We start from the raw sequence: 23,298 nt of genomic DNA, 5'->3' as shown, positions 1-23,298 counted from the left end.
GTTGTTAGGCAGGTTTTCCAGGAGATTAGCTATTGGTCTCTTACAGAGCTGGCCGACTGATGTGGGATAAAGGCTTTGGGTTCTTCTCTCCATTTTAGTAAGTTAATATTAGTTGAAGAGGATTTGCCTGCCTACCATGAAAGGGACCTAGGTTTGTAGTAGAAATGAATAGATTTTATCTCTGTCCTGGCTGCATTTACTAGTGTAACTGACTCAAGTCATGTCAGGTGACAGTCGGTGCTGTACAATGTGTGGAAGGATGCTGTGGATTTAGGGGATACTCACTGAGCACTCTCAGGAGGGAGATACCCAGGGCCCTGACTAAGGGGCAGCATGTCATTGTGATGCCCCTGGAGCAGACCAGGGAACTCTGGGAGCCTCTCTGCTGCCTGGTGTTTCCCCACTTGCACCAAGGGAAAATTATTGGTGCCAGCCCTTTACCTTGTGCAGATTACTTCCCGCTCTTTGCCGGCTGAGCTGTGCTGTGTGGGAGAGGGGCTGAATCAAGACTCCTCCCACTTGTGGGCCCGGGGAGGCTGCTCCTTCCTCCTGCACGGTCACCTGTGGAGTGGGTACTTCTACCCCGCCTTATTTCCTTGTGTGGGCATGTAGCACAAAACACAGATTCACCCTCAGGGACATTGTTCTCCTCACTGTCAGCAGTACCTGGACACGTTGAAACAGCTATTTTATACAGCTATTTAATTCAAACCTCCCGGTGCCTCGCCAGTAGAAGCCAAAGTCCCTGGGGATCAGCGATTCCTTTTGTATAACAGGAACTGGAACCTATTAGAGGCCATGTTTGTCATTGATCCTGCACCCCTTCCCCCTCTCTCCCTGCTGGGAGGAGTCATGTTGACTGTTAGGGACCTAGAGTGTGGATTCCAGGATCGGGCCTTGGAACTGCCCTGTAGCTCCATTCTGTCTGCTGGAATTAATCCGCCTGGAATTAATCATGGAAGTGCTCTAGGTTAAAAACTGATTTTGTGTTCTCAGCAGGGCTTTTACTTATTTATCTCTCTTCCTTGCCCTGCGGCTTCTTTCGGTTCCATGTTCCACAAGGACATGTAAATTTTTGTCAGTACAGACAGCGTGAGAGAAATTGTCAGCTGGCTGTTTGGAAGTGGCTGGGGCGGAGAGGACATAATTGCGCTGCTCAGTTTGTGTACAGACATTGCTCCTGGTTTTCGCAGGACTGAATACTGTACTCTGTGCATACAGAATAGAGGGACGCATCTTCCTTTCTCGCTCTCCTGCTTCACTGGCATGGGAAACAAAGTCCTGAATCACGTTAATATAGCCACTAAGGTCCCGATTCAGCCAAACTCTTAAGCATGTGCTTAGTTTGAAGCACACCCATGAGTTCTGTTGATTTCAATTGACTACCTATGTGCCTAAAGTTAAGCACATGCTTAAGTGCATTTGCAGAATTGGGGCCCATAACAAGGTTCTTCATTGTTGTCACTCTGCAAGAGAGGTTCTCTTAGGGTGACTGGATGTCCCGATATTATCGGGGACTGTCTCAATATTAGGGGCTTTGTCTTATATAAGCAACTATTAACGCTCCCTCTCCCGATTTTTTTTCACACTTGCTGTTTGGTCACCCTACGGTCTCTCCTAGTCACCACCTCTCCCTGCACTCCACTGCTTGCTTAACCCCAAAACATTTCACTGGAAAGGGCTCGGCTACCCTCGTTTGAGAGCTGCTGCCATAAAACATAATTCTCTCTTGGTGTTTGTTTCTAACTAGATACAGTGTCAACGCCTCAGCTTTATCTTCTTCCTTGCGTCACATCTAACCCATGTTGTTCTCTGGGCCTGATCCGCAGCTGGTGGAAATCGGCCTGACTCCATTGAAGTAGGTGGAGCTGTGCTGAGTTTTGCCAACGGAGGATCCAGCCTCCTGTTTTTCTCCTTCCAAGTACCACTGCTCCCACTAAAAACAAGCTCCTGTTCTTCTCCAGTGATGCGCATCACTGGATGCCAGTTAGGACGCTGGGGCTGACTAACTTCCATCCTGCCTCATGTAATGGAGTATGGATTTTTCCTTTCTGTGGCTCACAATAGTAGCAGTGGAGTTGGAGGTCGGCCCATTGATCCGGTCTGCATTGTTTTGGCATCCTGAGATCACAGGGCAAGGGAGTTAGAGCCAAAGGGTCACAAATCCGTTTCTGCATTGTACTCTGTGACTTTTTTCTGTTTCCTAGGCCCGTCCAAAATACTTGAATTGTATTGCGATCAGCTGCTTCTTCCTTGCTGCCAAAACCGTTGAGGAAGATGAGGTAATACTTTCTCCAAAGGCCTAGCATCTGCTTTAAATTTTATGCTCATCTAATTCTTTGGTCGCTTGAGCAGGGGGGTTGGCACTTGCCAGGACAGGAAGGAAACGGCTTTTGTGACTGACAATTGTTCTTGCTTTTCTTTTCTTTTTGTTTTTATCATCTGTTTCTGCAGAGGGTTCCAGTACTGAAGGTGTTGGCCAGAGACAGCTTTTGCGGCTGTTCTCCAGCTGAAATTCGCAGAATGGAGAAGATTATTCTGGATAAACTGCACTGGGATCTTCACATGGCTACGCCACTGGATTTCCTTCATATTGTAAATATGTTGCTAGTTACCTTCTTTCCGGTGCTTGTCCTTGTTTGTTTTTTCGGTTCATTGGTATTAATTTGAGTATGTGCCAAATCTTGAGGGACTTACTCAGATTTTACTTGGGCGAAAATCCCTACTGCTGGGGTGGGTAAGGATTCCAGGATATGGCCGTATGTTCATAAACTTGGCCTAAACAAAAATCGAGACAAAGACTTTCAAAAGTGACTCGTGATTTTTTGGGGACCAACTTTAGACACTTTAAAGTTGCCTGATTTTCAGAACGTGCTGAGCTTGCATCCTCTGAAAATCAGGCCCCTCTAAGATATAAACTGCCCATTATAAATTCAGGCTGGAAATTAGAAGGCTTCTAACCATCAGAAGAGTGTGTTCCTGGAACAGCCTTCCAAAAGGAGTAGTGGGGGCAAACATCCTCCAACTAGATTTAAGATGGAGCTTGATAAGTTTATGAACAGGATTATCTGATGGGTTTGCCTGTGGTAGCACAAGATTGGACTTGGTGACACAGAGGGTCCCTTCCAGTTCTGTCCCGATGTCTTGAGTTGAGCACCCAAAACCATTAGTCCCTCTTGAAAATTTTGGCCCTAAATGTTAACTGCCAGTATATGTGCTCCAGGATCAAAGCAAGACAACAATAGAACACAAAGGCATTAAGGAGTGGGGAGAGAGGGGCCACATAATTGGTGGATGTGAAATGTGCTTCAGTGTGTCCTTAACTGACGCAAGTTTTGGTTTACCTGTTAACAACTGGGGCCAGAGAGCCCTTTCGTGTGGTGAAACCCATGGCAGGGGGATAGTGGCAAGGAAAACTTTGTGTCCCCTCACAGAATCTCTCCTCAGTGGTTTCATCCCAGGAGAGAGCCCTGTTTGTCCAGGGCCAATTGAACCATTGAGTCTGCAGTTCAGGAAGAAGGCAGGACCATCCATACAGGGGCTTCGTGCCCCTCCCTGGCAGCACTGCACCTATAGAACTGCTCAATCCAGGACTCCCCCTGGCCATGGCTGCCCTGGGACCCTGCTCCCCCACCCCTTACAAGGCAGTCCCCTTGGACAGGGCTCCCCTGGCTGTGTCACCTTTCCTGGGGTATCGCCGAAGGGCCAACGAGGGGACAGTGTGCATCCCCTGGCCCTATCTCAACCCAGCAAAAGGCTTCCCACTCCTCGCAGAGCTGTCTGCCTTAGGGGACAGTGCCTGGCTGGGGTGAAGCAGAGCATGGGATGGGGGGGGAGAGAATCTCACTCCATGTGAGCTGTTTGGAATAACATAGCCCACTTGAACCCCCAAGGCACAGGAACGAATGGCTGCTCGTGCCTTTGCACGTGCTCATGAAGCAGTGTGCTAAACTCTGTCAGTAACATACCGACTGGTTTGGTTGTCTTTTTCCTCAGTTCCATGCAGTTGCTGTGTCAACCAGGCCTCAGTTACTGACTGTCCTGCCCAAGATGAACCCGTCTCAGCATGTGGCTGTTCTCACCAAGCAGTTACTGCACTGTATGGCCTGTTACCAGCTGCTGCAGTTCAAGGGCTCCATGCTGGCACTGGCCATCATCAGTCTGGAACTGGAGAAGCTGATTCCTGATTGGCTCGCGCTCATCATTGAATTGCTCCAGAAAGCACAGGTGAGGGCCGGGCAGAGGTCTTCTGGACGTCCCAGCTAACTGGCATTCTGGGTAGGAGAAAGGTCCTGTGTTTCTGGGACAGCCACTGAAAGGAGGAGGAGGAGAAGCTGATGGTCTGCACTAAGCAGCCAGCTGTGGTTATGAAACCGCTCTCGTCTTGTGACCATTACTCTGGCAGCTGGCAATTGATAGATAATCACTTGGGTTAGCCATAGGCCAGGAAGTGAATCATCAAGCTAATGGAGAGAGCTGAATAGGTTGAAATTCAGCAGGACAGGCGGTTTTTCCTCCCCCTTCATGTCTCTTGCACACCATCTCTCCCCACTTTACTGAAGATGAACATAGACCTACTTCTTGTTCATTCAAGTTGATTTGTGTCCCTAGGCTCCAGGAAATCTTTGACACCGGTAGAGTAGTTGTTGCTGCAGTCAGCGTAACACACCCATCCAATAAAAGCTGAGTCAAGTAATAGGCAAGTTACAAGAAGATACATGTACCTTTAATGATATATGTCCATGGCACAGAGACAGACTGAGGGGCTGATTGCTCTCTTGCTTATGCTGGTATAAATCAAAGGAATATCCCTCATAGTGTCAAATGGGCTTGAATAGAACTGAGCCCCCAGATTAGAAAGTGGAAATAAGCCTAGACTTTGGCTGATCTGATTTTACGGCACAAATCTTTAGTTGGTTGTAACTGTGTCAACCTCAGTGGAGCTATGCTCTGGATCTATATCTGAAATAGGATTGAAAATAGCATTTTTTCTGTGAGCACAGTGGTGTGGATAAGGCCTCGAGAGCTGTCCGATTCCCAGCCTCTGAGTTTTGGATGCAAGGTTTTGTGGTTGGGATTTTTTGTTTTCTCTCTTCTTGGCGAGGTGGGGAGGGTGGTGGAGGGGTGGTGTTTCTATGTTTTGCAAAGATGCTCAGGCTACAGCCTTAAGGGTTGAGTCTTTGAGACATATCTCTGCAAATACTTTGCATTGTTTGACGGTCAGTATGCTTGCTTCTTGATAGAGGGAGCCTAATGCATGAGCTAATGTACAAATCAAAAGTGTTTACACCAGAGAGTGCCCAACTGGCCTGGCCACAAGGGGTTAAACTAACCAGACGGATGCAATCATTGTTGCCAGCGTAACAAGGGAAGGTATGAAATATTCCCTTGATACGCCGGAGATTAAAGTGGTTATAGCACACTTAAATACGTTAAGTGTCCTAACTAGGAGGGCTCTGTGGAAGGGTTAATTTTTTTTTTCTGCTGCATACAGATAGATATGTAAGAGGTAGGAACACACAGGCCATTGATAAACATTTTGGATGACATTTGCAAAGCCACTTAGGGGATTTGGACACCCAATTCCCATGAATTGTAATGGGAACCAGGTGTCCAAATCTCTTGGCAGTTATGAAAAATCTTGGCCTTTTAAGCAGAATAATTTTCCCCCCTAAAGTGATCACTTCCCCCACATTCAGCACAAAAACAAGAAGCAGCTAGGTATGTGGACAATAGACATGTGTCGAGAGCCAGAATTGCAGTGACTCACCTTGTTTTGCAATGCCTGTGTCTGTTTCTTCCATCTAGATGGACAGCTCCCAGCTGATCCACTGTCGGGAGCTTGTGGCCCGTCACCTTTCCACTCTGCAGTCTGCTCTGCCACCCAATTCTGTATACGTCTACAGTCCCCTCAAGCGTACCCTTGTGACCTGTAACAGAGGAGCGTTCAGATTCAACCCCTCCTCTGTCCCAGGGCCAGAATTCTCCAAGGACAACAGCCGACCAGAAGTGCCAATCAAAGGTACAGCCAGGTTCTACCATTGTCTGCCAGCTCCCCCCGGGTGCAAGCAAGCCTCCGCCAAGCGCAAAGTGGAAGAGATGGAAGTGGATGACTTCTACGATGGAATCAAGCGGCTCTATAATGAAGACAGTGTTCCAGAGGTGGTGGCACTAGAAAACGTGGGGTCTGTTTGTGGTGCTGATGTGTCGAGGCAAGAGGGCAAGAGTTCCCCTTGCCCACCTTTACAGCCGGTCTCTGTTATGTAGCTACCGCCTGCGCAAGCGTTCAGAGGAAAGCTACTTTTTAAACCATGCAAAATCAGGCTATGAGGTGGGAGGGGGCTGGGAAAGAAGCTGTATCTCATCAGGCTGAACTGAAGAGAGCCAAGAAAACCTTTTTTTTTGAAGATTTTTTCCCCCCTTTGTGTGGCTAATTATAGTTCAACTATTATTTAAGCACTTAAAAACACAAAAAAGTATAAAAAATCTACAAAAGACCCAAAAACAAACAAAAAAAGTAGCAAAAAAATTTTTTTTTCTTTCTTTCTAGTGTCATTGGTTCCCCTGTTTTTCTGCTACTGTGTATTATAATCCATCATCCATGTCCAAGAGCTCACATTGATTGTGCAAAATTGTTCCAGATTTTTCAGCCATCCCATTTCTTTCTGTTCCGATTTCCTCTTCCTGCTTGCTCTTCCTTTAACACTCTGCAAGTCTTGTGTGTGATTCTCTGTATTCTGACCTTCACCACAGATATATTTTTTTTTTCCTTAACCAAAAATCCTTCTTTATTTCATTAGCCACTTTGGTGTCTTAATGTAAGAATATTTCAAACTGGCTTTAAGTAAAAGATTTGGAAAAAAAAATCCTACGGTGTTTGCAAACTGCCCCGCATTTAAAAAGCCAAAGCAGTGTGAATATGCTATCGAAAAGCATTCAGGTAGCAGGAGGGAGACTGTGTTTAGTGTCTTGCATAAGTAAGAAGTCATTGGGATTAGAAACTAAGTGATTGTGGTTTTGATTTTAAAAAGTGAAAGCAGTCAAATGATTAGGCCAATTTAACTAAAATGTTGGGTTTTTTTTCACACCCACACAAGGATTTTTGCAGTCAATCAGCTCTCTGGTAGGTGCTTACAAAAGATTAAATTAATGTGTGCGTCAAATGCAAACCGTAAATTCTGCAATTGATTTTGATTCATATGTTTGTAAATTTTAGCATGAGATCAATGCTGCTCATTTAGGTGCTGGGACAGTTCTGTGATTCTGAGGTTTGGAACGTGTGTAATTATAAGCCACAAAATACCCCAAGTTTTGTGTTTATGTAACTTTTAACCAAAAGTTTAAAAAAAAACAAAAAAAACCTTTAAAAGCTTGTCTTTTTAAATGTTTAATACCTATTTCTCAGAACGACCTGTCCTGGATCTTTAGCTCTCTCTGCAGCCCTGAAGAACGCATGGTGTTCAGAACCATTGTACTGATGATAGCCTTCTGGTAGCAATAAAAAAAAAGTTGTCCTTTAATTTGTGAGTTGTTTTGCTTTCGCTTTTTGCACTGGACAAAGGTGAGTGTTATGCTGGGGCTGCAGCAATGCTGACAAGCCGCTGCCAGGTGGACTCTTCCAAGCAGGGCACCTGAGAGAAAAGGAAGCGTATGTTTTAATACACCCGATTTTTTTCAGAGCTGCCAAGGATCCAGGATGCCAACTGCAGCCACATGCCACCTGGATTTTATTCCATCCATTCCTCCTTCATCTTTACTCCTCAGACCATCCTTCTTGTTACTCCTTACCCTCCCACCCTCTGGTTCCTTTCTCTCCAAATACAGGTGCAATCCTGTCTCTTCCATTATCAGTGTCTCTCTCCCAACCACATCTGCCCCTCCAACTACCATCTTCCTTCTTCTCTTCCCCTCCAAACTCATTGAACAAGCTGTTTACAGCTATTGACTCAAGTTTCTCTGTACCAGCTCCAATCTGGATTCCCCTTCCTCCTCTCCATTGAAAATGAGGTTTCTAGTAACCTACTCTTGGGCCACATCTCAAGGTCTTTAGTCCATCCTTGCTCTCCTGGACTTCTCAGCTGCTTTGGAACTAATGCGCTCCTTCTGGAAATGTGCCCTCTCTGAGCAGGCCTTGCTGGGACGGAGGTAAGAATGCCGGTGGCCAGTCGACATGAATGCTCGCATTGGTGCAGCTGCAGTTGTGAGTGAGTTCCCAAAGCTGGCCAGTGTGGAGAAGCCCTTACCTAGCTGGATATAAATGTCTTGAGAACCACCAAAAGCATCTTGCTGAGGCTTCCAAAGGAAGTTGCTAGAGAGAAACACGACATGCTCTTACTGTGCCATGGATTGTCCCTTAAATGCAAGGCCGAAGGTGTCTCACATCTTTCCAAGAGGCTGAGTAGGAGCAGATTCCGTATCGGCACACCTGTCGATACAGCCTTTGGGATTGGGCCTTAGGACACCCCTTCTCTCGATTTCTTAGCCACCTCGTTCTCTTCTCGTGACCTTTTACTGATTTGTGGAGCCTTGGGGAAATGTTTTACAGAGCCAATAGATGGAGGACGTGAAGGGGCTGAAAAAACACGTGTTGCTGTTTCTCGATGCTGCCGGACGCTTGACAAACACCCAACAACCTGGAAAAGGTGATGTGGGGTCCAGAAACCAAATTGACAAGCTAAAGAGGAAGAGTGGTGAGAGAGTGCCACCTGGGAGGGCGCCAGGCTCTGTGCAGAGCAGGGAGGGGGAATGCATCTTGCTAGCTGCTGTGGTTACTGTGTGGTTGAGACTCCTATAGATACAAATTGTTCAGAGCCAGCTAGGGCACTATGTGATTACAAAGTAAGTTAAATATTGACAGTGTAGAGAGTGCTTCAGTATAGACTTTGTCTACATTGGCAGCACCACCTAGGGTGTGTGTCGCTCCGTGCCACAGTGAAAAGCAAAGTAAAAGTAAATGAAAAGAAAAGTACAAATTGCAATGTAGATTTGGCAGGCCTTGCTTGAGAGCTGTGGTTCTGGTGTGTCTTTTACTTGCCCAAGCAGTGCCTCACCATCTACACCACTCTTTATGCTGGTGCTGGGGTGTATGCAGCGGCTGTCCTCTCCATGTCGCTGTAAGTGTAGACGTAGTCATAGACTCAGCCCCGTTGAGCTTCTCCCAATCCCCCTGCGCCCAGTTCTTCCCCACTGGCTCATCCGTGTGTGTTAGAATACTGGTAATAAGCAATGCTTTATTTGAAGCCGGGTGAATCTTTCTTTCTGTCCTTCTGCAGCAATATGATTCAGGCTTTTTCAGGCTGTGTCTTTTATGGCCAAGATTTTCAAAAATGGGGGCTTAAAATCTAGTGTGGCCTCGGGAGAGCTGAGTTTGGTTCCCGGCTCTGCCACTAGCCTATTGGGTGACCCTGCGCAAGTCTGTGCCTCTATTTCCCCATATGTAAAATAGGGCTGATGGGATTGACCTCCTTTAAGTGCTTTAAGATCTACTGATGGAAAAATGCTATCAATGAGCTAAACTTTATTATTATTGAAGCTACTCAGTGGCCTGATTTTCAAAGGTTCAGCGCACCCAGCAGCTCCAGCCAGAGACCATTGGGAACTGGGGGTGCTCAGCACTTTCTGAAAAACAGGGCAGTGCCTGGCTGAGCAGCCAAACTTTAGGCTACAATGGCTGGGACTGTTGGAGGAACCTAAGGGAGTTAGGGACATCACTGGGAATTGGACACCTAATTCTCCTTAACACCTTCGCAAATCCCAGCCCAAACAGCCACAGTGGTAGATGCTTTTCCAGTCTATCTCCTTAGGGCTGGTCCTTTCACGGCACTATTTTTCAGGATGGTATAATTTTGTTGGAGGGGTGGCAGGTGAAGCATTGTGTGTTGAAATTTAATCACTTGAACACATTGTTTTATCAAATCTATATGAAAATCACCCTCAGCTCAGTGATGAGGCTATGGGCCTTGTGCTCGGATTGGATAAATTGGCAATGCCAAGAATACTTAAGAATTCTAAAAATGTTGGTGATTATTTAAGTAAAAGATCCACTGATATTTTTTTTCCTTACAAAGCATGTTGCCTTAGGCATTTCTGCTCTTGGGTGATGGAGAACAAAGTTTTCAATATGTAAAAATAAGTCTACTCAAGCCAGAAAGTTAATTTTCATTGTAGGAAAGGCAGAATTAAATGTAGTGGTTAGCAGGCGCCGTCGTAGAGTTCTCTGGTTTGCACATGGAAACCAGTTCTATGCCTATTGGGCAGGGCAGTTCGGGACCAGCTAGTCTGAATGGCACGATATTCTGAAAAGACCTACGTTCGTGTAACTCAACAGCAGGGAAATGCAGAACTAGTGACCCTCCAGTATCCGTGCACAGAGCTGTGTTCGATATTAACTCCTGAATTAAACTGCCTTGCTTTCTTGGGCTGAGTGCAGATCCCTGTTCTTTGGCTCAAGAGTTTAATGGCCCTGATTCAGTGAAGCAGCTGGGCTGTGACTTTTGAGAAGCACCTGACGTAGGAGTACAAGGCCCAATGGTTGCCAAGGGGACGTGCTCTTTTGAAAAGCCCATCTGGAAACACATGCTTAAATAAAGCCCATGGACTTCACCAGGCCTTGCACCTGCTGCAAGTTAAGCAAATGCTGAAGTGTTTTAGTGATGTGTAGCCTCTGCTCTTCTGGCTGAGCACAGGGAGTTATAAGGACAGGATGTCAGTGTTTCACAGGGTTGGACTGTGCCCCTATTGGGCCCACCGGCATAGGGGTCAGGAAACTCCATGAGGTTCCCCTGCTCTCAGGATTCTGGCCCACAAGGGCTGCTGGGGTCAGGGCCAGCTCCACGGAGGCCCAGTGCCTGTGTGTCTGCTCAGAGTCCTCCGCAGCTTGGCCCCTGGCTCCCTGCCAGCATGGCTGTAGTGAGCTGCTCCCAGCGTTGAGCCAGATCCTGCAATCCTTCCTCTGATGAAGTGTCCCGTTTTCCCCCCTTCCCGGGACCGGCCAGCTGCAGGAGGAAGTGCAGGGCTGCGGGTACGTCTCCAGGGCAGTCAGAGGGGTGATTGTAGCTCAGGAAGTCATACCCACAGGAGCCTTAATCTAGCTAGCAAGCTAAGACTAGTAGCGATGATGCAGAGGTGTGGGCTAAAGTCCCAGGGTCTGGGCACGCTCGGACAGCCCGCACCGCTGCATCTTTACTGCTGGGGCTAGCGGAACGAGCTCAGAGTCAGAATGGGCCTGCCTACCTGCATTGCAAACACACCGCCAATTGCCATGGTCGACATACCCTGACCCTAGACCAGTGGTTCCCAAAATGAAGTTCACGAAATGTTACAGGGGGTTCTTGGAGGGGGGTGGGGGAAGAATTCGCTAATGGCCCACAGAGCTGTCCCTCGGGGCCCGGGGCAGCATGGGTCCAGCAGCCCGGAGCCTTGGGGACTTCCAAGAACTAAGTAGATCAAAGCAAGCATTATCTATCACACTCAGGAGATTTAAACTTAGACTTGTACAAAATGGAAAGGGAGGTGGATATTTTTTGCTGTTTTTAAAATTAAATAGGCAGCTAGTGTTGTTTTTAAAATTATGATGAACAAGTTTTAAGCTTTGTTGTACCGTGTGTTGTTTGCCTGGACTGCTCAAGATCTGAATGCTCATGTAGGAGGAGCTCTTTGAGTCGGCTTCTTAAATACCTTCATGCTGTTCCGCATCAGATACTCCTTAGGAGCCAGAAGCGCCAGTGTGGGGGGGGCCCCGATGAGGGTCAAGTGCTGTCCCTGCATTGGTGCCCCCCCCACAGGTACCTCCCCTTTTTTCCAGCGGCCCCTGCGGGGGCCCCTCCACTTTTCCAGCAGTGCCCCCTCCCTGGGGGGGGCATGGGGACTTTGCCTTTGCACCCCTTTCTTCTACTGGCGCCTCTGATAGGAGCCTTGTCTTATAACGGGCTTAATCAACAGTGATACCAACTACAAAAGTGAGATCTTGGAAGAGTGTCGTTTTTGTAATGTAATAAAAATACTGTAATGATAAATAATAATTAATAGTGTGTAATAAGCATGTCATAAAAACAGATTTTATATTTCCAAGATCACTGCTTTTATAATTTATGCTGAGATAAGGGAGAAAATCCCTGGAAATATAATTTTTAGGACGGGGTTCACGAGACTTGACATTTTAGTGAAAGGGGTTCGCGGGTTGTTAAAGTTTGGGAACCACTGCCCTAGAGTACACAAGCAGTCACTGAGTCATGGAAGGCGTCTTTGCAGCCTCTGCCTCCCTCTTGTGGCTGATGTAGCTGTTACACTGTTTTGAATGTTTTTGGGGCATGAAAGCTGCAGATTATTTTGACTTGGCGTGAATGCTTGTTGTCCAGAGGGCAAAATGGTGCGGTGCCACTTTAACCATAATTATATGGCAGCCCTGTGAGTTTACAAAGCCAAATGCTTCAGGAGCTGTCTGAAGAATGAAAAGGACAGCTGCTCTCATACCAAGGAGCCGTCTTGCTAGGATGGTGCAGCAGGACTGAACAGGGCTACAGTTGAGTCTGGCACTGAACATGCAGGTGAAGAGGGAACAGACAATGGTGTCTAGAATTATAGGCCCTGATTCATTGGTGCCTTGTGCTTCCTGTAGGCAAGTCCCTGCTGATGTGCACAACCACATGTGTACATGGCAACGGTGAGCTGTGTGCATAAAGTAGGCTCTGCCTTTAGGTGATTTGAATCCTAATATTTTAAAAAATTCCCTCCAGATGTTTCCCAATTTCTGTCTGCACGTATCCAGCCTGCCCCAGGTTCTCAGTCTTGTAGAGGCAGCAGAGGAAACAGATGTAAGGGGAAAGCAATTATCCTCTAGTCCTTTGCCACTTCTCCAAGGTCTCTAGGGAAATGATCTTTGCTTCTCTCTACTTGGATATTTGCCTTTTATTTATTGTGTTAACAGTATAAATCCCTCCTTTAAAAACCAAATTCCCCCTCCCTTCATGAAGTTTATCGTCTCCCACAGTGCAATGTTGTAATGTCACGCACACTGATGTCAATCAAATTGTGTTATGGACATGGTTGCTTAGTGAATGATTCACCATCTACTTCCTCCAGCAGACAGGCTTGTTAGCTCTGAACCACACTGGATGGGCACAGGCCCAACTTGCTTTTCCTGTGGCCATTTAATTTTTTTGGGGGGGGGTGGGGTGGGGTGGTATTTTCTTCCTCATCTGGGGCCTGACTCAAAATCTACTGCAGTCAATGGGAGTCTTTTCATTGGGCTCAAGGGTTTTTTGACTGAGGCCTTAGTGCGGCTGAAAAGTACATTTTTATGCCCTAAAAGTTAGCCAAATCCAAGCTTCTGTTTGTCACGCCGACCAGCACGTGTCCAACAGGGGGACCGGCCAAATGTCTCAGTACCATCTGCGTCTACTAATGTGCTGCAGCAGCTCCAAGAAAGTAATAACTCTTTTAACGGGCAACGATGCATCGCTTTTTGGTCCCGTCTTCCTCCAGCTCCCTCCCCACAACGTGTGAGTAATGAAGTCCTTGCATGCCTGTGACCCCCTGCTAAACCCAGGGGAGGCAGGGCAGCCCACTGGAAGGCAGGTGCTGCTAATGTGTGAGGCCCAACTTCATCTTTTACGTTCTGGGTGGTGGCCTGGCCGCACTTTACCACTGTGCATGGGAAAATGGAGCATTTAAAAGACCACACGAGACCAAGAACACATTTTTATTATTTAAATGTTACGCCTGAATATCACACAGGAGGAGGTGCCTTGTGGACACGGATACAAATGCCCAGGGGAGCCTGCACGTTGCTTGGAGCTCCAGCCTTGCCAAGCCAGTCACTGAATGGAGTCACAAGCTCACGGCAGCCTGCTGCACTGTTCACCATGTTCCCATGAGGCTACCACATTCAGCTCCCATTATGACATCAAACCGGCATGCCATGATTGTTCAGTGCCTGGCCCTATTCTTGGTTGGTCCTTAGCCACTGCTGTAATTAATATTAGTAATAATGGACAACAAATTAATCATCTTGCCACTTCTTCCTTGCCTCAGGTTTTTTGGCTGCTGAGCTCATCAAGCCTAGGGACTCCAATACAGCAGAGCACGAGATGGTGGTTACTCTGGAAGAGAACAGGTGAGCATCTCCTATCACTGACCCTGTACAGGCTGCTTCACTAGATGGCTGGCTGTGTGTCCTGCACAAACTAAAGGGTGGGAAGGGGTACTCAAAATGGGTACAAGTCCCACCCTTGGAGGCTTTTAAAGTTAGACATTTAAATCCATTGTTTTTCCCAAAGGCGCTGAGAACCTGCAGCGCTGACTGGTTGCAGACCACTGCAGCTAACCCAAGAGAGCACGATGTCTCTCTCCCTTAGGCGTTGTTGCACTGATGTCAGTGGAGTTACATTGCTTATAAAACCACGGCAAGCAGAGAATCCAGCACCCGCTGTTAGATACTGGGGTAAGACTGGTTTCCCAGTGTTAAGTTCTCTCTGCCTTGGTTGTGTTGCAGCAGTGCTTAGGAAGCCTGGTCACAGAGCAGGGCCCTATTGTGTTAGGTGCTGTACAAACGCAGAACATAAAGACGGTCCCTAAGAGCTTACATGTGATGTGGTGAAGGAGTTGTGCTTTCTCTCATCGCTGCATTCTACATTCCCTCCCCTACAGCGCACTCTGTGAATGGGAATCATGGGAGCTACAAGGAGCTGGCCTGGAGGCAGATGGGGCTCAAGTACTGTACCCCAAAATACAAATTGATCTACAGCATGTAAGGGGAGGGGGTTCCTAATCCCAGACCACACTACTTCAGGAGAGGTAAGGGTGAAGATTGGAGCACCTCAGCAGCTGTAAATCTCCACAGCTCAAGGGGAGTTAACAGGACTACCTCATGTGGAGCCAGTTCAGTCTGTCCCCAAGTCTCCCTTGTACCCTGTGAAGCGCAGGTGACACCAGTGACCGGAGGAGGAGGAGTCCTCCATAGCTGTGAAGATGCATTAGTTACCATTGGTGTGACACTGTTCTTCACATGGGCTGAGTAAATGTTGACTCTCCTCTCTCTTTTCTTGCAGATAATAGTAACAAGTCAGACTTGTTTTATTCTGGGGAACAGGCTCTTATCTGAACAGTAGGTGACGTGCAAGGAAAACGTCAGGAGACTTAGCTAGCAGGGAAAGGCAGGCTAGCTGTAGAAGAGGCACACACATGAAGGGCACTAACTCAGGGAACCAAGCCTGGATACAGGTAGGCACTATTATTTAGCTCTTTAGATAGAGATGCTATCGCGTGGCAGCGCCTCAGTGTAGGTCCATTGGAGTCAATGGAGTTGTAGTGACACACAGCAGCTGGGGATATGGCCCTCTAATGCATTTACCTCATTTCTAGAGCTGATCCTGTTTTGCTTTTTCTCTTACACCAAAGTGTTTGGTACCTTTTAAATTAATAGATCGCTTCCATAATCTATAGGGAAGAGCACCCTGCCCGGTGAGTAATATGTAACTGCTTTGGGTGACACTTATGTTATCATCTCTCCCTGTGTTAATAGAAGTGGTATCTATTACTTTTCTTAACAGCTGGGTGTGAGGGGGAAAGTGAGTCAACACCATCCTTCCCTTTTCAAAATTCCTTGACAAAAACAAGTGGGGAAACTTTAAACATGTTTAACAAGAAGCTGGTGGGTTTCTGTTTCAAACATTAGAAGAACCCCTGTCTCTAGGCATACAGCCAACATAAGTAATTCAAAGGCTTGCACTTCACAAAGAATCCAAATAAGAGTGTGCCCCTTACCAAACAGCAGCTCCTCAGCTGTATATCTTCTCCCCTAAGGGGCAGCTAATAGGTTTGTAACACAGGTGCTCAGCCTTTTGTGTGCATTACATAAAGCTTGCAAGGCAGTCAAGTGAAAATAAAACACCACAGGCCCCACCTCATGCAGCACTCATGTTTCTGTGATGGTCTAAGCCAGGGGCAGGCAACCTATGGTGCACACAAGCTTATTTTTCAGTAGCACTCACCCTGCCTGGCCACTGGTTGGGGGGTTCTGCATTTTAATTTAATTTTAAATGAAATGTCTTATTTATGATACTCATTTAGTTATATATTTTAGAGACCTTCTAAAAATGTTAATTTATTACTGGCACGTGACTAAATGAAGACTCAGCCCACCACTTCTGAAAGATTGCCAGCCCTTGGTCTAAGCTCATCCAGCTGCCTGATCAGGGTGCAGGAGCCTGGCTGTATAACTATGTATACAAACTTAATTGAATCTCAACTCCTTGTGCACAGAACAGCAGTGAACTCACTGTGTCTTAGGGGGGACTGTAGGCTTCAGGACTATGCAGGCAGGGGAGCTGTTCTGACCATACATTTTCAGAAGCCAGAGTTGGGTTCCTAACTACTATTTGATTTTAAAAATACTCACACCTGATTAACCCATCATAGGGACTCGGAGCATGCAGCAGTGCATTAAGGAATGAGGCACAAATGGATTGGGGGCTAAGTAAAAAGTAGCTTAACTTATTTGGAAGGCATGGCCATTATAAACTCCCTGGGTGAGACATCATCCACTGTGGCAGGGCCTTGATGCTTAAGCACATGCATAAACTTTATTCTCAAATGAGGGCTTGAGAGGGAGTTAAGTAAGGCCTAAGCCTCTAGCTGACCTTCTGCCCAGAGGTGACTTTCAGCTGCTTCTACTGAAGAAGTCACATAGGCCACGATCCTGTTCCCATTGAAATGAGGGCAAGGTGTGCCATTGGCAGCACACTGAGAATCTCTCATCCTATGCTTCATATAGATCAAAGCAGTATCCTCTTACCCTTGAAACATCACAGCCTGACCTCGCAGTGCTAGAAAATTGGGTTCATCTCTGCTCATCAGTAACAGTCACATTTTACTAAAAGTGGTAACAAAAATCTGTGGAAGAAATGAAATATTAATGGAGTCAGGCCTTAATCCAGCAATGCACTAACCCTGTGTTTAAACACTTCCTGGATTGAGGCCTGGTGTTCTAAACTTAATATATTTCAAACATTTTCTGTAGGTGGTTGCTTCTGAGCAAGTCTGTTCCAGGTACAGGGCTTTAACTCCACCCTCAGGTTCTCTCCCCATCTTCTACCACTCTTTCAGTAGGAGGAGAGTACAATTTCAGCCAGCTAAACTTAATACCAGGACTGGTAAACATTCATGACAATTTTGTACAGCTGATTTAAATATTTCCTTGATGTATAAGCACAAATCTACTTAATCAGATTGAAGAAAGGGTTGTTTTGTCACTCCAAACCCAGCCCTCTCTCTTGCAGCAGGAGTCTAAATCCTCTACTACTGCCAAAAAAACCTGTACTTCTGAAAAAGCACGTAAGCAAGTTTGGGAACGACAGTGGCTTTTATTCTGTAAACAAGAAAGGAGGCAATGTAAAATACTCTGCATTCCCTTTGTCACTCCACACTGAAATACGGCATTGATTTGTGGTCAGGAGCAATGAACAGCCACAGTTTGGCAGCAAGTGATTAAAAAAACCTCCCCACAATACACCTAAAACGACAATCATAATGAACTGAGCCACTGACACTAGAGGGCACTCGACTTACATGTGTAAACTAAGTTACAAGCTTACTTTTTGGCACTTTTCAAGCTCTTCGCTGTTGAATCTGCTTCTGAAGTAGACAAGTGAAAAAGTTTATGCACATGTCCCACAGCAAGACTACATAAAGCATGTAAAAATAGTTACTGGATGGGCTTCACATACTTAAAAACAGTCTTCTCAAGCAGCAATCTGTGTGGCTGGACTTTGTAGGAAAAGATCTCATTTTGCACACGAAGAGGCAGAAGATCAGCTGAAAACAACTGAACAAATTCCATCAACCTGACAGTATCAAATAACAGCTCTCTCTGCTCATGCCACTTCATACTTAAAAATAGTGATCCCTGTCCAAGGAACTGGTTTAAAATGCACAGGAGCGCACAGCTTTCAGAGTAGCCAGATCAGGATGTTTGTCAGAGAGCGTTAAAGTCAGTTCTAGCGTAAGTCTACTACTCAGCAATCCTCTATTATTGCACGCTCATTCTGTCTGTGATCCGTAAGCTTCTTATTTATCAAGAGCAGTGTGCAGGTGATGGCAAAAGAAAAAAAGTTCCCAATGTGATAATATCTGTGATAGCATCTAAGTTCTCTGTTCCACTTATTCTGTCTCTTTGTGGTAATGAAAATCCTGTAGAAGACATACCGGTCAGCACTGGGGAGCAAACAGACCCTTAGAGCTACGCACTTCCCTGACCCACGCTTTAAAGAGCAAGGTGGAGATGATGGAAGAATGAGGTAACTCTTCTCCCAACGGGTGTGTACATGTCCCGCTGGCTCTTCTAATGCCCATTAGGAGAAAGGGAGTGGGGGCTTGGCAAGGTGACCGTTACATAAAGAAGAAGCTACAGAAGGAAGAAGAAAAAAAAGGTTCAGAATTCAACCGAAAGGAAAAAAGAAAATGAAACATTTTAAAGGAAGTAAGCTGTGAAGGAGAGAGAGCATGCATATGTGAAGGGTTTAATATGCAGCAGGAGCGGTGCAAGGGGCTGGGCCCACCAAGCCACTGTTTAGTGAACAGGGGAAGAGGAGCAAGGAATGAGGTTTTAAAAAAGGTAAAATGAATGCTACCATTGTGAACCGCCTTAGCACAGCCCAAAAGCAATCAACCAAAGAACAAGAAATGTCTATGTCAACATCAAGCAAGCATGAAAACGTCACCCTTGGCATTCACACACGTCCACTTCTTTTTCACCCAACATCCAACAACCACAACAAAAGAAAGTTACAAAGGCCACACAAAAACTAGAGTGTTTGGGTAAAAATATATTTCCCCTTTCCCGCTTTGTGTGTTGGCATTATTTCACATTTGCACCCCAGAGCACATACAAAAAAAGGAACTGAACTATGGTGGAAGGCTATGATTCATTTTGAACTTCAAAAATGAAATATTTTGACATCAATAAGACATCTAAGTGGCATACATATATAATTCTGCATTAACACTGGCTGAAGGTATACAGTCATTTGGACAAAAACATGGGTTATTTTCAAAGAGCAAGGTAACAGTGTTCTACACCTCTAGTTTAAGGCCATCAGCATATATTTAAAAATAAGTACACAAAATATTCCTACTGCTGTTCACAGCTTTATTTTCAGTTAGTTTAAAAAAAAACCCTTTCATATTTGTATAATCCCATACTGTCACACCCTGGCCCTTAGGGCCTCATAGATGATATATACTGTAAATGCAGTTGGGCTCCTTGGAGAAAGGATGTGACAGGAATAAGCTGTTTCTGACACCTTGAGAATGGCAAATCACAACATGATTCAAATGGACAGATCTGATAACACACACAAGACATTGCTGTATTCCGTCACAATAGTTTAAAAGTAGAATGAGAACTACTTGAAAAAAACCCATTGATTGTGTTAAATAAAATAAGGCTTTTTTTTTTAAAGACACAAATACAAAAGTCTTCTTGACAGGGTTATAATATACAAGGCAGCAAAAGGATAAGTGATCTTGTATTTAGGAAATCTCCCAGTAGCTAGGAACACAGAGAGTCTGGCTTGGCAGCTGAGAGGATGCATTCTGCAGATCAGTACCTTGGCCAGTTTTCACTAGCTGGTTCAAATTCCGGCTTGGAGACACCACTGAGTGGAATACCTTGTAATTCCCCCTTTCCCATCAGCCACAAAGATGACATATCACCCCATACTGAAAGATGACATGGATTTTGGTCCAATGGTAACGTTTGGTTTTGTTTTATAACTCTGGGCATGATTGGATATACTCAGGTTGCCATAGTTACCACTGAGGATAAGCAGAGTCAAGGTTCTTCTATAACATATTACAGAGTGGGATTTTCCAGAGCCCTCAGTGTTGGCCTAACTCTGCTCCTTAAAGCATGAAAGGGAGTTTCCCTATGGATTTAAAGAGGAGCAGTGAGGCCAATATTGAACACCCTTGAACAACGACCCCTTTATAACCGAAGAGATGTCAAGTCAGTGGGAATCAGGTGCCTAATCTGTGTTTTTGAAAGTCAACCCCCAATACTCACAACAGTGCATTTTGGAACAAGTATCACCCTTCTCAGGTGGCCAGTGTGTCATTCAGACTTCGCCTATGGGTTTTACTCCACATCCAGGGAGTGCTTTAATATGCAGATCTGCACTCTCCATTGTTTGTTCCTGCTCATTTATAACATCCTAAAAATGGACATCCCAGCACCTCTGGGAAATGCAGCATTATCAGTGACTAGTCATTGCTGTTTAAACATCCTACCATTTGCAGATCCTCACAAGCAAGATTTAGGGTTACGTAGCTGTCATCAAAAGCTAACGCTACCTTAAGCTGGAATTTTCAAATGAGTTAGGGGTCCCTAATAGCCAGTAGGAGCTGGTGCCTAACTCCCTTTGGCTCCTTTGAAAATCCCAGCTGAAGATGGTTATTGTTTAATAAAAAGTTTTTTAAAACCCCTCAGCATTGCCACTTGTAGAAAACTCAACTTTCATTCATTTCAAAAGTGGGCAGAGAGGTCTCTTGCTGCTGTACTTACATGCAAAGGTGAAAGAAAGCACATCCAACTAGATTTGAGGTATCACTTATTCCGTGCAGAGCCAGGGACTACTGTGAAAAAAGGCATAGATACAGAAAGGAAAGAAGTGCAGCAGTAACAAGCTAAACATGGCCCAGGGATTTTTAAAAGTTAGTGTGCCATTGGGCAAAAAAAAAAAAAAAAAAAAAAAAATTAAATTTAAAATTTTATTCCCAGCTTCTCCAAAATGATGTTTTTTGTTTTGTTTTTTGCTAAAAAGAGAAACAAACCAATCCCTCCCCCCAACATTTAATACATTTGGCAACAGCTTTGTGTCCAAAATACCTAGTCTCAGCTAATTTTCTCTGCCAAGCTTCCCCTGAAAGGGTTTTTAAACTGAACAGGAAAAACTAATGTTAAAATTAAGTTCTCTTACTTGGCACAAAAAACCCCCACCTGTGTTAATTAAAAATAGGACACGCACAGACACAGCTGATGGAAGCACACTACACAAGCTTTAAACTTGAGCATATTGCATGATCAAATGCAGCCCATGGTTAGGAAACTGGTTTCATGTGTTCAATACCAAGTGAGTTTATAAGGTTAAGCTGAAGCAAAACTGCAAGGATCTCTGATTTTTACTGCTGTTTAACCTGGCTACTGTAACTGTCAGTCCTTCCAATGATTGTGTTCACATGACAACTTAGCTTGAATTTCAAAAGTTTCTTCCCTGCTTTTCCTCTGCTTAAATTTATGCAGTTTGTCCAGCCACCCTTTCCCCTCCCTAAGAGCCATGTTTACGCAGTGAGGAGTGGGGGGAAAAGAGAACAAAACAACCCCCCACAAACCTGCCTTTGTGACTGTAGTCACATGACCCCTGTGCTTGGGTAGAAACAAGCAAAGTTGGAATGTGTGGGATCAGGTGAAGAGGGTTAATCTCAAGAGTGCTTTAAAGAAAGAAACAGGAGACTACCTAGCTAGGAGCAGAGGGAAAGCTGGCAGATCAGCAGCAGCAGAGAAAGAAATCCAGAAGTCATAGAGTAAACATGGGTCGCCACTTCTTGGAATGTATCAGAAAGGAAAAGACTCTGTCCAAAAAGGAATGGCATAGAAAATACAAATTAAACAGGTCAATTTTCACATCAAGTACGCCCTAAAAAAAGGCCTGGCTTATGCTAGACATTCAGTCACCGTTTTTTAATGCAAACTATTGTTTGCATCCCAAGCCTTAGCCGGCTGCGCAGAGCTGATCAGTGCATTGATGTTGCCTTTGTCAAGCAAGATAGCTATATCTTAGCCCGGTAAAGAGAGCGAACAGCCTTATTCTCCACTTTAGGAGCCCAGAGAAACTGAAGTTAATGGAGTTTTAATTAACTCCTTTAATGGTTCACTGGCACTTACCAACAGAAGACACTATGTTCCAAGACTGATCCTGCAACCACATAAGCATGTGCAAAAATTTACTCCTGTAAGGACTCCTACTAACATCAACTGAACTATATTGCATGAGTAAAGTTACTCTTGTGCTTATGCATTTGCTGGATGGGGCCCTGCAGGAATCAACGAAGTGTGGAGGGGTGACACTTTTACTCAGGCAGTCTGTGGAAAGTGTATTCAAGTTTTGGGATAGGATTCAGTCACCTGGTTAGTTTTTGATGGGGGACTCTTGATTTCAAAGCAATAGGGGAGGGGGAACCTCCTGTCTTGGGAATTTGCAGCTCCTTTTGATGCACACTGCACAGCTTTTAGTGGTTAGCCATAACACTTAATAGAGAAGAGTTATTGCAAAAATATTTAACCTGTTGGGTGAATTACAAAAAGCCAGGCCAAAAGTCATTATCCATAAGGTAAAAAAGTCATGCAAGAATAAAAGCATGCAAGGTCAGTTGCTCTTTTGTTACATACACACACAAAAACCTAACAATGGGATTTCTAGTCTTACAAGTCAAGCTATCAAAGAAACACTCATTTAAGTGGACTTCTGGGTTTAGCAATACACTGGGGAGACTCTGGCTAAGTCTGCATTGAGTTTATTCGCATTGAATAGTAACTCACTCATAACTAAGCCCCCAGGTTTCCATGGGAGTACTTGTGCTATTCAGTGCGAGTAAAGGGAATCACAGTTTGGCCTGTTGAGAGCAGTGTGTGCAAACAAGTAACAGCAGCATTTAAGGCCTGATCCTGAAACCCTTCCAATGTCTTTCAGTGCCCTTGGATCAAGCCAATGACGCACAAGTCTTGCTCTCAATTCAAAGCCAAGTGGCAGGTCTGATCTATTGCTGCTGTCCTTACCAAAGAGAGAAATGGCATCAACTTTTCAAACAAGAACACCCCTCTCTCCCCCCCCCCACACTCAATTTCCAGAGCTCACTGCTTCACCCACCTTTCTCCCACCCACTCCATTATTAAATGAGTTAATAGTTATTTGTGTTTAAAACAAAAACAAAAACCAAACAGATGGCAGACACACGTTACTGCAAAAGCAGGTGAATGCAGGAACATCCTTGGCTTGCCAGGCTTTATGTGAAGCTTGCACTGCAAGTTAAAAAAACAAAAACAAAAAACATTAGAAATAATAGAAACCCAAAAGAAAAAGAAAGAAAGAAAGCTGGGAGAGCTGACACCAGCATTCTGCTTCGGTGGACGCCCATGCAAATGGATTATGAAATTAAAAAGGAGTGAAACAAACCTTAAAATTGGAGTCAATTCTATTCTATATGACAAGCAAAAGCAAAGAAAAACTGAGTGGAGAAAAACAAACC

At 45.2% G+C, this 23,298-nt stretch overlaps 2 protein-coding genes across 11 annotated transcripts in view; one reads left to right on the top strand and one right to left on the bottom strand.

Moving 5' to 3' along the window:
• CCNI (cyclin I) overlaps nucleotides 1-7,501 on the top strand; it is a 50,024-nt gene extending 42,523 nt beyond the window's left edge. For 2 of the 3 annotated variants that reach the window (XM_074950459.1, XM_074950458.1), the window contains 4 exons: nucleotides 2,208-2,282; nucleotides 2,455-2,595; nucleotides 3,997-4,227; nucleotides 5,809-7,500. In XM_074950459.1, coding sequence (XP_074806560.1) covers nucleotides 2,208-2,282; nucleotides 2,455-2,595; nucleotides 3,997-4,227; nucleotides 5,809-6,267 — 906 coding nt within the window. In that variant the 3' untranslated portion in view covers nucleotides 6,268-7,500. Of the gene's footprint in view, nucleotides 1-2,207; nucleotides 2,283-2,454; nucleotides 2,596-3,996; nucleotides 4,228-5,808 lie in introns of all 3 variants that reach the window. The other variant, XM_074950460.1, reaches the window with a different exon arrangement.
• Nucleotides 7,502-17,398: 9,897 nt separating this feature from the next.
• SEPTIN11 (septin 11) overlaps nucleotides 17,399-23,298 on the bottom strand; it is a 72,251-nt gene continuing 66,351 nt past the window's right edge. The window contains exons 10-11 of one of the 8 annotated variants that reach the window (XM_074950454.1): nucleotides 20,558-20,628; nucleotides 17,399-18,400 (exon numbers count right to left, since the gene is read on the bottom strand). In XM_074950454.1, the coding sequence (XP_074806555.1) occupies nucleotides 20,604-20,628 (25 nt within the window). In that variant the 3' untranslated portion in view covers nucleotides 17,399-18,400; nucleotides 20,558-20,603. Of the gene's footprint in view, nucleotides 18,401-18,801; nucleotides 20,680-20,762; nucleotides 23,072-23,298 lie in introns of those variants that run through there. The other 7 variants (XR_012639225.1, XR_012639224.1, XR_012639223.1 and 4 more) reach the window with 7 other exon arrangements.

Source organism: Natator depressus, chromosome 4 (assembly GCF_965152275.1).
Source record: "Natator depressus isolate rNatDep1 chromosome 4, rNatDep2.hap1, whole genome shotgun sequence".
In the NCBI taxonomy this organism is placed as follows: Eukaryota; Metazoa; Chordata; order Testudines; family Cheloniidae; genus Natator; species Natator depressus.
This window is presented reverse-complemented; position numbering and strand designations above follow the sequence as displayed.